This window comes from Copidosoma floridanum, unplaced genomic scaffold (genome assembly GCF_036245765.1).
Source record: "Copidosoma floridanum isolate Cflo_tuat_1 unplaced genomic scaffold, Cflo_Japanese_pri ptg000021l, whole genome shotgun sequence".
Lineage (NCBI taxonomy): Eukaryota > Metazoa > Arthropoda > Insecta > Hymenoptera > Encyrtidae > Copidosoma > Copidosoma floridanum.
The window spans coordinates 21125880-21139436 of NW_028321898.1; the positions used below are offsets into that span (position 1 = coordinate 21125880).

The window sequence follows — 13557 nt, forward strand, 5'->3', positions numbered from 1 at the left end:
TAGCTGAAATTTCGGTAATTTTTCATGAAATTTAGACTAGCGCGAAAAAAATATGCTGCAAAGAATTCAATAATGCCAATCGGTTGTAATAAAATCGAACAAAAAATATTTTCCGCTAAGGCTTAAAAAAAAAAAAAATGTCAAAAATGGTAAAACGCGGTTTTTAGCGTCGGAAACGAGCAATAAGTTATTTTACTTTAACCAAAATTTCTAGTGTTATTTATAATTCGAAATTTCACTTGTTACTTTCTACTAGTTACAGATGGCGGTGGGTATCCACAGGGCTTACAAAGGGTCAATGGCGATATGTATATATTACGAAAGCCAATAAACATATTTAAATACCTAGAGACATAGGGTTAGGAATAGTGTGGTCGATGCGGGAGCTTCTTCTGATTGGCTCTGCCATATTTGGGACAAGCAAGTACACAATCTTAATCAACCAATCACTGACTCGTAATCTCACGTCTGTGAGCTTCATAAGTTTGAATGATATACATCGACATGAGTAGTGTAAGTAATGAACATAGATATACAGTTTCTAAAAAAAGTCCTGAACATGGGGGCCCATCTGCCACACTATTCCTTGACCCTTTGTAACAGGGCTACTCTCATAGCCACATTTCAAATGTAACAATTTGTATAGGGATAAGACAATCATTGCCATAGATAGATGGCTATAGTATGAGAACCACGTGATGGCTCTGTGGGTTAGCATGTTGCTTCAGATTTTTATAAAATAATAATAACCCAATAACTCAACGTTTCTCCTACTGTTCAACCTCATCGATATAGTTTCTCGCGAGTTACTGTACTGCGTGGCTAAATACACTATGGGTGTCAAAATAGCCATTTCTAAGCCAATGTGATCATGAACATAAAAAAAGTTTCCTCTACTATAGCATATACGACGACAGAACAACCTCGAACGTATAAAATATAACCAGAATATCAAAAATTATTTATAAAACTTTGAACAGAAATATTATTAGAACAGTATTTTTGTTTATAAAAATGGAAGCGTAATCGCTTTCAACGATAACAATGTGTATTTTATCATGTGGGCTTTTTACCTGAACATATGATTCGATGGAACTCTGCTGTTGCTGCTGTGCGATGTCAGATGAAAAGGATGAGTTGTTAGCAATATTAGACTTGCCAAACATTATCTGACTAGCCACAGTAACGATGGAACGGCCGGTAGCTTCTGATGTTTTGTCATTATTGAACTCATTAATCGGCTTATTGATTTTTGTATTATTCGCAATTACAAACTTTGGTTCGTTAACTGAAAATAAATCAATAAAAATTTATTTATAAAATATACTACTTTTAATAAAATGAAAATGACTATCACATAAAAAAATCATAATTTTGATAGTTGATTATTTACTTTTGGTAGCTGTTCCATAAGATGACAAAGATTGCTGGAAAGAGGGCTGCTTGTTAAGCAGGTCGTTTGAGTTGCTGCTGCTGCTGGTATCAGTTATAACAGAGGAAGCAGTGTCACGCTTGCCCGCTAAAAATTCGCTAATAGACCGGAAACCCTCTTTGTTGATGTCTGCTGAGGAGCTTGAGGCCGGTTTTGGATAGCGTATCAGAAAGAAGGTATCATCCGCTGGTGGACTGAACGCACTGTCAGAGTAATCAAACCTAAAACATAAAACAAGTATTATAATTAGTTTTATTTCATCACGTAAGATACATGGGTCATGAACTTTTTTTTAAATAGATTTTGATGAAAATGAAGTATGTTGCAATTTATGAAGTGATACCCGTTCCGCATAATTCTAGACCATTCTTAAGTCTCGTATACGACTTTGAACTTAAAAAAAATCGATTTAGAACTTAAACATATTTTGTATACAAAATACAATTATTTAATTTTAAAGTCGGTTTTTTTTAAAAGGTTATGCATGGGCTCTCAGATTTTGTTGGAAAAAATTAAGTTTTTTATAAAAAACTAATACGATATAGCTAAATGTTTCTAAAATATTTTATCAAAATTTTAAAAAGATCTCGTGTTTAGTAGTCAAGATATTTGTAATTAAAAAGAAAATAAAAGCATATAATGCACCTGTAATTTTTCTTGTACCTAGAGACCTGATAGTTTGCAGTGAAAAGTGCCAATTTAAATAAAGCCAAGTAGATATGCAGTAAATAGAAAAATAGTATTACATTTCAAATGAGAAAATTATTTTTATTCATTTAGTTTTTTTAATTCAGAGAAGTAGAAGGTTACAACATGAATTAATTATTAGCATGGATATATATATATACATGTTCGTGAACGTGCCCATGTGTGTAAAGCAGTGTAGTCAACTCTTTCTAGTCAAAATCAGGCAAGAATTCTCGCATGTAAACAAATGGCTTAGGTACATGCGCATAGCTGCTTGTGATTGGCTGAACGAAACAGCAGGAGGGGATCGTCGTTCTTTTTCTAGCCTGCCAATGTGCCAAGTATGCCAATCACAAGCAGCTATATGCATGTATATAATATATGCTCTAAGTCTTTTGTTTAGATGTAAGAATTTTGACTCGCTAGGAGCGAGTATACATTACTTGCTCACAGAGGAGAAACCACGTTGAATCGTTTAGAAATGACTATGTTTGGAAAAAAAATAATAATAAATTTAATTTGTCAAGATCTATACTATGAAAAAGATTTATACAATACAAAAGGGAATTATTGTTTGCGTTAAAAATTTTATTTTAATGAAGTCAAACTTCTGTAAGCACGCCTACCACTTTCTAATTTGATGTAGGAGTGGATGAAAAACGGCTGTTGCGGAGATATAAATGCGTCATGCTGTAATGGAAGATTTTTCTTAAACTCCTATCCTACAGTGTAGAGGAGCGGGTCACAGCACAGAAAGAAACATTGAAATAATCTCGACCAATGTGAGCCTGAATAAAAAGTTGACACAGCACGCTGTGTCATGCATGGCCGCTCTATATAGTAGAATGACACTAGCGCGATTAGCCAGGCAAGAGCTGTATTGGCAATATAATTCACATAAATCTATAGATTTTCCGATGTTTACTTTACATCAAAACAACACAAGTGAAATGGCTTAATTTCCATGCATCCATCATTTGCACACAGTACACTGCACTTGGTCTTCTTTCCATCTCGTCGACTTTCACTATTTTGTATAGGCAAGCTAACGTTATCAATTCTTTGCTGTATGTCGTACAACTCTCTTTTATAGATAAATTAGGTCTTTTTCGTAAGTTTTTTTTTTTTTTTTTTTTTTCTTCTTCTTTAGTTTGCACGCGTTATTTATCTCAACTAATGGGACAATAGGAGCTAGAGTATAATGTTACACGATACAGTAATGCTCTTAGAAGATCGTTCTTTTTATTCAGCTAATGGAATACTATCTACGGTTAGTACTACGAAATTGTGTAATTTGAATTAGCGGTGTTAAGTGACAAGTAGCGCCGCCCTGATGGATTGAAAACTGAACCAATTCTACTACGAAGTATATAGTTTTTTTATTTTTCTTTATTATAGTGCCTTACATCCGGCTCTTACAAAGGGCACTACTGAGGGCACTTAGCACTTGTGAGAAGGAAGGGACGAGGGATGGGAAGCCTCCCATTACTGGGAGGGGGGTAGGGGAAAATTAGGAAATTATGCTGCGAGGAGGTTGCCTAAACCCTCCTCAAGGAGCATCGCGTGGTGAAAAAGCACATGTGAAAATACACAGAGGTACTTGCCCGAAAAAGTCGCACTGCCCGGGAATCGAACCACAGTCTCCCGCGTGCCAATCTACGACCTAGCCGACTGAGCCACCGCGCGCTCACTAAATGTATAGTTCAAACTGTAGACGCACGAATGGAGTCAAAACATGAATTAAGTATTTCATAAGTTTATTCAATTTATTCAATTACGTAGGTGAAGGATCCCGTAAATTCGTTGAAGGACAAAATGTAGCAAATGCAAAACATCTTTTATTTCACCATAAAATTACAAACGTCGTAAAAAAAAGTGGTCTGTTTATGTTTGAAATCGAATAACTGGTTTGGAAAACGATATGAGCTGGAGATTAAAATAAGCTCTATAAGCTTTGAGAAAGAAGTTAATAATTATATTATTGTAGCTGTTCTTGCCCAACTGGTTCTGGAGGAAGCTGTAAGCATATTGTAGGTGTTTTAGTACATTTTTAAGGTATATAGGTTATAAAATGTGAACAATATCTGACTCTGAAGGACCTTAATTTTTACATAAGAAATATCATACATTATAATCAAATTACTTCAAAAGTGGTTGTCTTTTCTGAAATGTTTCCTTTGCCAACCAATGTTGAAGTAGTGACTTTTTTGGTTATGTTATAAGCCTTGATCTAATTATCTTCGAATATACTATTATTATTCGGTATAGTATGAAAAAATTTCATTTAAACTTAAACTATTATCACAGCTAGACACACTACAAGGAAAGCGCTGGGGCTTTTGCTTATTCATTTTAAGACGAAAAAAATTGGTGCTTTTGTTTACTACTGTTCGTCACCAATACCATTTGAACTACATACTTAGTAGAATTGGTTCAACTTCCAACCAGCAGAGGACGGCACTACTTGTCGCTTAACACCGCGATAGACTGGCATACGTAAAAAAATACAAAGCCAATAAACTAACTTAAACTTAAAACCGCGAATAGACTGGACGCGTCTGCAGTATTTATACCACCTTACAGATATACGCAGTAAAATTTTTTTTTGTAAATTTACCAGCGATCTGTAAAAATTCACTATATGAAACCGTGTACAATTACCACTGATTAAGTAACATTACAAAAATTTAGTAAATTTTGCAAAATTTTAATAATTTTACTACATTTATTATTGGAAATAAATGTGACCCATATTAAGTGTAGTTAATTTACATGTGACGTTGTAATACATTTTACAAGCGACGTAGTAATTTAAAATACCTTGCAATAGTAAGCTTACGTTTAGTGTTATAAAAGAACTAGCGTACTTAGTAGTCGTGACTCGTGAGTTCCATAATCGCGCATTCCACTATTCCACACGAGAATAAAGCAGAGAGTGAAAGACGTCGTCGAAGGCAAATACACCATAGTTCATTTCTTATTTTCCAGTGTAAAACTTCTTTCAATGGTTCACTAGTGAGTTCACTATAAGCCAAATCTATGTTTAAAGTCAATTATTAATTTTATGGGGGCGCTAAGTAATTTTCTTTTTGTACTATCAGATATGGGTTTTAATGAACTGGTGTTTTTCAAAATGAGGTTATGGATGTTTCATAAAGCTAAATGAACTTTTGACAATGAATGAACATTGATAATAAATAAAACCGATATCTGATTATTGAATTGATTCAATACTAATGGATTTACGCTGTGTCTATTCGCACCAAATCCACGTAATTACGTGGATATGAGGTTAGGATTTTCGACTTTATCAAGCACTTTGAGAACTGAAGTTCAGGCACGTACATTGAAGTTGACACACGTATTTACGTGGATTTAAATAAAAAAAGAATTAATATACGTAAGACTGCGGATACGTTGTTACGTACGTCCTTTACAAAAACGCACACACCTACAACATACGCGTAAGCTTATAGTTACGTTGACGTATAATTGTGTATATATATACACGCATGCTGGTTCAAGTTCAAAGTTCCGTAAAACCTTACTTACACGTAAACTTACAGATACGTATCCTTAAGGCCACGTATGCCTACAGATAAGCCAAGGGACACGTATACTTATACATACGTATCCTTAGAGACACATATGCCTACAGATAAGCCAAGGGATGCGTTAGCTTATGGAAACGTATCCTTAGAGACACGAATGCCTACAGATAAGCCAAGGGACACGTGTACTTACAGATATGTATGTTTATAGTTACGTTATTTTGTTGTCACGTGCTTCTGCATTTTAGATTTGAAAAATTGATTTTTCATGGAATAATGATGCATTGTTTGGGAGTAAGTGTAACAAGAACTTAGTGGAGATTATGTTATTACTTTATTCACTTTGCTGACATTTTTTTGTTTTTTTGGTTTGTATGTGTTGGCACAACGTTTCTTGAACGAAACGCGACAGTCAAGGGCTCCTCTGACTTTTCCAATTATTTTAGGAGCTTTAGGAGTTGTAACATTTTTTAAATTAATATTCTGGTCATCTTCTAATCGATGTTCTAGATGTAAGTCTTTGAATGATTCTTTGAGTAATGTAGTTGTTGTAGTATTTTTGAAAGCAGTATCATTAGAACCAGCAGTTATTTGTATGTTTTGATTATCTTTTAGTAAGTTGATAAGTTTATCCAACATGTTAACGTTTTTTCTATACCTATTATCATTCTGAACAGATATTAAATCAATTATTTCATCGGTTTTCAATTTTATTTCTCTTCTTTTATCATTTATACTCAATTTTTTTGGTAATTTTAGTTTTTGAATATTGTTCTTGTATGAACTGCTTAGAAGTTCATTAGTTACGATATAGGTATAATCTTTTTCGTTGTTAACAGATTCTGTATCCCACCATCGCTGGTGACACAAGAGCTTCTCATAAAGTGGTTCATTGAAAAGTTTACACGCCAAAAATATATGACGATAAGACAACTCCATACTCCAATGATCCATACATTGGCACATAAGTATAAGGCGTTGCGATATTGACAGTATTTTTTATATTAAAATAACATTCTCTATGATTATAATCAATCTTGAAAAAAGATACGTATTCCAACTTGATTGACTGATCCTCAACTTTTAAAAATGCATAATTAGTAAGCAATTTTTTATACTTTAATTTTATTTCGTCTAATTTTGTTCCATTTAAGGAATTTACGTCCTCTTTTAATTTTCTTTGTATGTCCGAATAAGTAGCTTCATTTAAACGATGTTTGCTCCATTCAAAGAAATCGATGATGAATTGACAAAGTGAATTGCATTTATTTAGAAAACCTTTTAGTTTACTATTTAAACATCCAATTCTATTGTTTGTCAAGTTTCCTAAATTGGATTTGAATATACTGTACTTTGTCCATTCTTTTTTAATCAGTGCCCAATTTTTATCAAAATAATTTAAAATAACAAATGGCGATTTTTGTTTTAGTTCATTATAATAATATAAATATTCAGTTTCACTGTTACTTTTTACTAATTTTTCAATAATCCTTAACGCTTATTCACTTTCCTGAATAGTTATTTTCATTTTGTTAGTGCAGATTTACCTAGAGAACGTTCGTAAAGTGTGAAACTGACATATAAATAAATCAGCATTTACGAAGGTCTTTTTTATTACATTTCGTTCGGTAAGATCTTTGTCAGTCATAAAGTTTTTTGACAAGATTCTAAATTCGATTTGTAAAAGGACTGGATAAACCACTTCATAACGGGTTTTGTTTCATTGCGGAGAATACCGACAATTTGTGTACGTCCATTGTTATCCTCGATCGCTATTAACATTAAAGTATACTTTTTCTTAAAGATCTTGTATGAATAGGTGTTGCTCCACGGTCTTCCTCCTCAACATATAAATAACAATGTTAACATGGCAGTATATTTATTTATGCACTCGATAGCAGCCATAAACCTGGAATCTTATATTCCTGCAAGTACTTCATCAGATTATTTAAACATGGGTACACTTTAAAAATATTTAAAACTCTGGGGTTGTAACAACTGGGCCAAACACGTCAACCGATCTGTTCAGCTCAAAAATTGGAAAGTTAAAAATAAAACACGATGCTTGCACAGAATCGGTCCGATTCGTGTGTGTGTATGTATGGAAGCCACATGAATACATGATGGCATTGATGGCTCTGTGATGTCTTAAATTGATTTTAATGATTCGCCGCTATTCAATTTAAATTTAAAGTTATTTTAAAATTGCACTACATTTTTTGTAATCATCACCTTTATATTATAAATTTTCATCAAGTAAACACCAATTAAATTGATTACCTGTACTAAAATAAAACGTACTATTACATATACGTTTGTACAGCACAAGAGTCTCGGGGCACTCAGAGTTGTTAGACCGAACATACCTAAATATTGCCGGCAGTACCGACGCTTCCGACTTCCGGCAGTTCCGACACTATTATAATTTGCGAGAAACACAGATCACGTCTTTTTTTTGCGATCGATGCTTTATACGTGCTCTTCTTATTCAGTGCTCTACAACTCACAACATTCGCCACACACGTGCTGATAACCTTATAAGGTACATTATTATACATATTAACGTCTAATAAAAAGTTTTTCTTATAAATCTGATAAGGTAATTACTTAAGTTTTTTGTTATAACTTTTTTGTTGTAGCTTCTGTTCAAAATGGCAAGTGCTACAGAGGCTATGTTTTATGAAGGCTAAAGTTTTAAGGAACGTGAAGATTTCTTGAAAGCCTTAGACAATTACCAAGAAGCAACTCAGCATCAGTTGTCGAGATTTGATTCTCGAATTAATGGTGGAGAAAATTCTGAGTTTCCTTATAAATACGAAGTGTATCAATGTCGCAAATCTGGAAAGTTTATCAGCAAAGGAAATGGCCAGAAAACAAAACTGTGAGTACTAGAATAAGGTATTTTTGTCAAACATACATTATGTGCCTAACCAATAGTCATTTTTGGCTTCCACTTTTCATAATACCATGTAATATGTGACACATGCTCCATTTTCCCTTCCTTGATAAATAATATTACACTCGGTGTTGGAAAGTACATACTCCTAGAAAAGTTCTTGAAACTATTTCAGTCAAGTATCAAAAGTTAGTTACTAATTAAATTGTTTTTCTTACCCGTGTATAAGGTAAAGGTACCTATTTTGAGCCACCGGCCATATTATGGGCCACCTATACGTTAATCGTCAAAAATAAAGGATTTAAGTCACTTTTATTGTCTTGAAAATCAGTGGACCTGAAAATTCAAGTCTCACACTTTAAAATGACTTATTTACTAGTATATTTTTGAAAAGTTTTTTATCATAAAAAAAAGATGAATCTCGTATCTATAAAGTTGGGGCATATAACAGGCGTTGTGGGACAGTAAGTGCATCATAGGCTCTCGACCACGTTCATTAAACTGCAATTTATTAAATAACAAGAAATTTGTAGGTAATGTTATGATAACGTTGCAAGTAGCTTGAAGCTTGTAGATTCACGTGATAATCTTAGTTTTTCAAAAATTAAAAATCAAATTTTTTGAATAAAATAGTGGCCTAACTTATGGACGATATCATTTCTTTTTGTATATATAACGGGCCGGTACTAGCAAGGTGGCCCACACATTTTCACGGTCCATCAAAGCATGTCCATATTATGGGCCATGGATAATAAGCAACTTTATCATTGTTTTAAGCAATTCACCAATAGTATTTTTGTTTTTTAATATTTTGTACACATTTATGAAGCTGAAGAAGACATTTACATACCTCAGAACACGAATAACTTGTCAAAATCAAGAAATAAGTTAACCTAAAACGACGATAAAATTGAATCTTTGTTTACTTTCAGTATACTTATATACCAATGCTGACGGGCCAATGTGGTGGTCCATAATATGGACTCATGTAAAATCCTATAAAATATATATTATGTGCCACAAGAATACATAAAAACTTTAAGCCAAGTAAAGTAATCCTGTTGGGTGAAAATAAATTGAAATATATCTTACTTAAAAGCATTTGTTAATTTAAATATCACAAGGAATAAAAAATAAGTGTGATTTATTTGTGTGTAATAACTTTTAAAAGTGGCCCATAATGTGGACAAAGATTATGGGCCAGAGTGACATAAATAAATTAGAGGCCCATAATACATACAAAAAGAATGTCGACATTTTCTGAATTTCAATCTTTTCAACACTCTTTTTCACAATTATTACTATTGGTACACATTTGATAAGTCTAGCGCTTCAAGAAGGTATCGGAAGTATTAAAAGAAAACGTATTATTATTTTACAATGACCATGATTCCAAAAAGGTAGTGAGTAAGTGGCTCATAATAGGTAACTTTACTTTACTATTGACTGTTTTTATTACGTAATTCTTTAATACTATCAAATACTCTTTAATTTTAATTGGTCCAATAAGGGAAATTTCAGACTTTCGTTTACTGGGTTAGAATGAGGTTTCTGAGAATACTGCATGGTATACATAGAAAGAGACAGGGTCCGTAAAAAAAAGTTACCCGACTACAAGTGTAGTCGCTTCCAAAACAAAGTACAAAGCTGCATATCAGGTATTCATCAAATGGATGATAAAAAAGGCACCAATTCGTTTTCTGAAACAGTACTTCTGGCTTATTTCAATGATTTAAGCAAATCTTATGCACCTCCCTCTTTATGGTCGAAATTTTCAATGCTCCGACCAATAATTCATGCAGAAAAAGATGTTGACATAAGCAAATATCACAAGCTAAAAAGTTTTATAAAGAAATTAAACACTGGATATAAATCCAAAAAAGCACGAATGAGTTGAAGAAGTTCCTGTTTCAAGCTCCAGACAAAGATTTTCTTGGTATCAAGGTGATAACTGCTCTTTTATTTAATACTAAAATAGGTATTTTTAAAGATTATTTACTAACTAACTTTAAAAATACAGGTAGCTCTGATACTGGGCCTCACAGGTGCTTGTCGAAGACAAGAGCTCCATGATCTACGTATGAGTGACGTCCAAGATAAAGAATCACATCTAATAATTACACTATCCAAAACGAAAACTCACATAGTTCGTACTTTCACGGTGAATGAACCATTCCGTACAATAATTGTAAATTATATAAATTTGAGACCCAAGTCAGATAAGTTTGTTCCTGACAATCTGTTTTTAAAATATCTGAATGGAAAATGCACCAGACAGGTTGTCGGTAAAAATGGACTCGGTGACTACACCGGCAAAATTGCTAAATGGTTAGATTTACCTCAACCTGAATTGTACACTTCTCATAGCCTTCGAAGAACTTCAACGACTCTGTTAGCGGATGCTGGAGCAAATAAGGTAGAAATTAAACGCCATGGAGGATGGAAATCAACAAAAGTAGCTGAAGGCTACATAGTTGATTCTATAAACAACAAACGAAAACTGTGTGACAAAATTGTATCCGATATTGTTGAAATAAAAGACAACAATCAGCCTACATCATCAAAACAAGTGAAACTAAGTGATTCCAGTATAGTTCCTCAAATAGTCAACATCACTGACTCAGCTGAAACGTCATGAAAAGACACGCCTAAAAGTATTAATATGGATGAGATTTCTTGTGACTCTTTTACTGCAGCAGCCATCAAAAATGTAACAATAAATATAAATTCCTCTAATTCTAGCTCAAATACAGCTACCTCTAAACCTTTTCATTTAAACATAACATTTTAATGTTAATACTTTTAAAGGGGTTGATATTTTTTTAAATTTGTTATTATAATATTAATTATCAAATGTTGATCTACTTAAAAATTTTATTTGATGTTATTTACCTGATTTAATTGTAAATAATTAATTTAAAAACTAATTTAAAAGTTAAAAAAACATTTTGTACCTGATGTAATTGTAAATTGTGAACAATTAGTTAAAAAATTAGTTCAATGTGTAAAAAGTGAACATTTTGTAATAAATAAAAACATTTTTATAAAAAATCACTTGTTTATTTTTTAAAAAGGAAAAAAATCAATTAAATTATAATTTGAGGTTTATAAACTAATTTTTGTATTATACGTGTAGAGTTAATAACCTCACTTTGCACCCTTAAGGAGAAAAATAATATACGCTACTCGAGCGCAAGCCTTTGCACCCTTGGGCGAACTTTGCGCCCTTCGACTACTTTAGGCCCTAGGGCGCAAAGTACTTTTCTGCCCACGGGCCCAAAGTAGTCGGCGGGCGTAAAGTGACACTTTGCGCTCTAGTGGCGTAATGTACTATTCCTACTTATTTAAAAATCTGAAGTAGGATCTTTAAAGATTTCAGAGATTGCTGTGAGGGTACAATGAAAAGCTGATCTCTCACGTAATGGATTCTTTATTTGTCGATTTTGACGCTGCTGTACCAATCTCGATAAATTTTCTGCGTCAGTTTCTTGACGCCTAAGTAAAATTGTATTTATTAGATACATTTGAAGTTTTTCTTCCAATTCACCCTCTTGCGACTTTTGGCATGCTTAAAATTTTTGTGACCCCTAAAGGCTGTTTTCTGTCAACTTTGTTAAGTTCTAATATATTTGTTGGCAAGGTAGTTCGACGTCCGATGGCCCTAAAAAAGACCGGTGAGCTTATTAAGTAAACTCTTTCTTGACTTCAGTTAACAGCAATTGTGACTGCCTGGATACCTCAGGGTTCTCTGGCCTGCTGTTGAAGACCCAGACTGATCGGAAGAAAAATTACAAAGTCCGAAGCTTTGGGGCTCGTTGTAGTGCTCTTTTCCAACGTCTCCCGGTATAACGTCGAAGACGTTGGTGTCTAAAGCACCTTTTTTATTTGCAGATTCAGTTGTTTTGGTGATCTTAGATGGGGAGATTGGTTAGTGATACTTGTCCAGTGGAGGCTATATATCCCGTTGGCTCAAGTTTTTTTTCCTTCATGGCTGTTATAGGTTTGCCCAGCGCAGACCTTGGAGAGGATCAGTGATTCCTGGTTGAATGCTGAGAGTCGAGAGGGTAATACATACGGGGTCGTCGGTTACCGGGTTTTCCAGCCTTGCAAAGAACAACTCCGCAGATGACGTCTGCTAGTGAATAGCTGACTTGGTTTAATAGTGCCCGTCTTTAGTTAATATAGTTTTTTAGTCGACAAATCGCTTCCGGAAATGGTAGTAAAAATGTATTTGTTGGCAAGGTAGTTCACACTTAGGTGGCCCCTAAAAAGAACCGATGAAATTGATGGTTAAGTAGGGAACGTAAATACTTATAATGGCCCTAAAAAGCGCCAGTGGTAAAACTTCCAGGCTATTCTTTATTATTATTCCTGATGATGAAGAGCTGGGTACAGGTAGCTTGATTTTTACCCTGGGAGTCTCGATGTACGGAGACTGTGATGGAGGGAGATACGCCGCTGACCAAAGAATATCTCGTCTTAGGTCTTCAGGTCGTCCTTCAGATAACCAACCGCTCATCGTTAGATGGGAACATGTGGGTAAGCGCGTTGGGGACGCGACGACTAAGAAGGTAGCCGTTGTGGCTGCCCGTGCCCCTCAGAGCTGTTCTTCCTGGCTTATATTTGTAGCCAAAAATTCTCTGACTGCACCAGGCGGGATGGTAGGACTGCCACACAACTGGCTAGATATTTTTCCTGGTATTATGCCAGAGACGTCATCGGTTGGAATGAATTTTTTTTTTATTGCACTCGTTGAGATTCTGGGTGAATGAAAACCTAGGTCCCTTCCCTTTTACGGAAGAGTGTCGTCCGTAACCGGGATATCCAGCTGCAAGACCATCAGCAACATTCTCCATGCAGCTTGTTGAACTGCCGAAGCATGATTGCATCAGTCATCGAAACGCTCCGGCTTATTATAACCACACTTATTTAATTCTGTTGCAGGTAGCCTCGATTTTATGTCGACGCCACCTAGTGGATTTTACTGAACT

At 34.3% G+C, this 13557-nt stretch overlaps 1 protein-coding gene across 2 annotated transcripts in view; it reads right to left on the minus strand.

The window, feature by feature from the left end:
- Positions 1 to 13557, minus strand: part of LOC106645305 (uncharacterized) — a 40837-nt gene that overhangs the window by 5937 nt on the left and 21343 nt on the right. Inside the window, exons 1-3 of one of the 2 annotated variants that reach the window (XM_014361150.2) lie at positions 3017 to 3166; positions 1394 to 1653; positions 1074 to 1288 (exon numbers count right to left, since the gene is read on the minus strand). In XM_014361150.2, coding sequence (XP_014216636.2) covers positions 1074 to 1288; positions 1394 to 1653; positions 3017 to 3018 — 477 coding nt within the window. In that variant the 5' untranslated portion in view covers positions 3019 to 3166. Of the gene's footprint in view, positions 1 to 1073; positions 1289 to 1393; positions 1654 to 3016; positions 3167 to 13557 lie in introns of those variants that run through there. The other variant, XM_014361149.2, reaches the window with a different exon arrangement.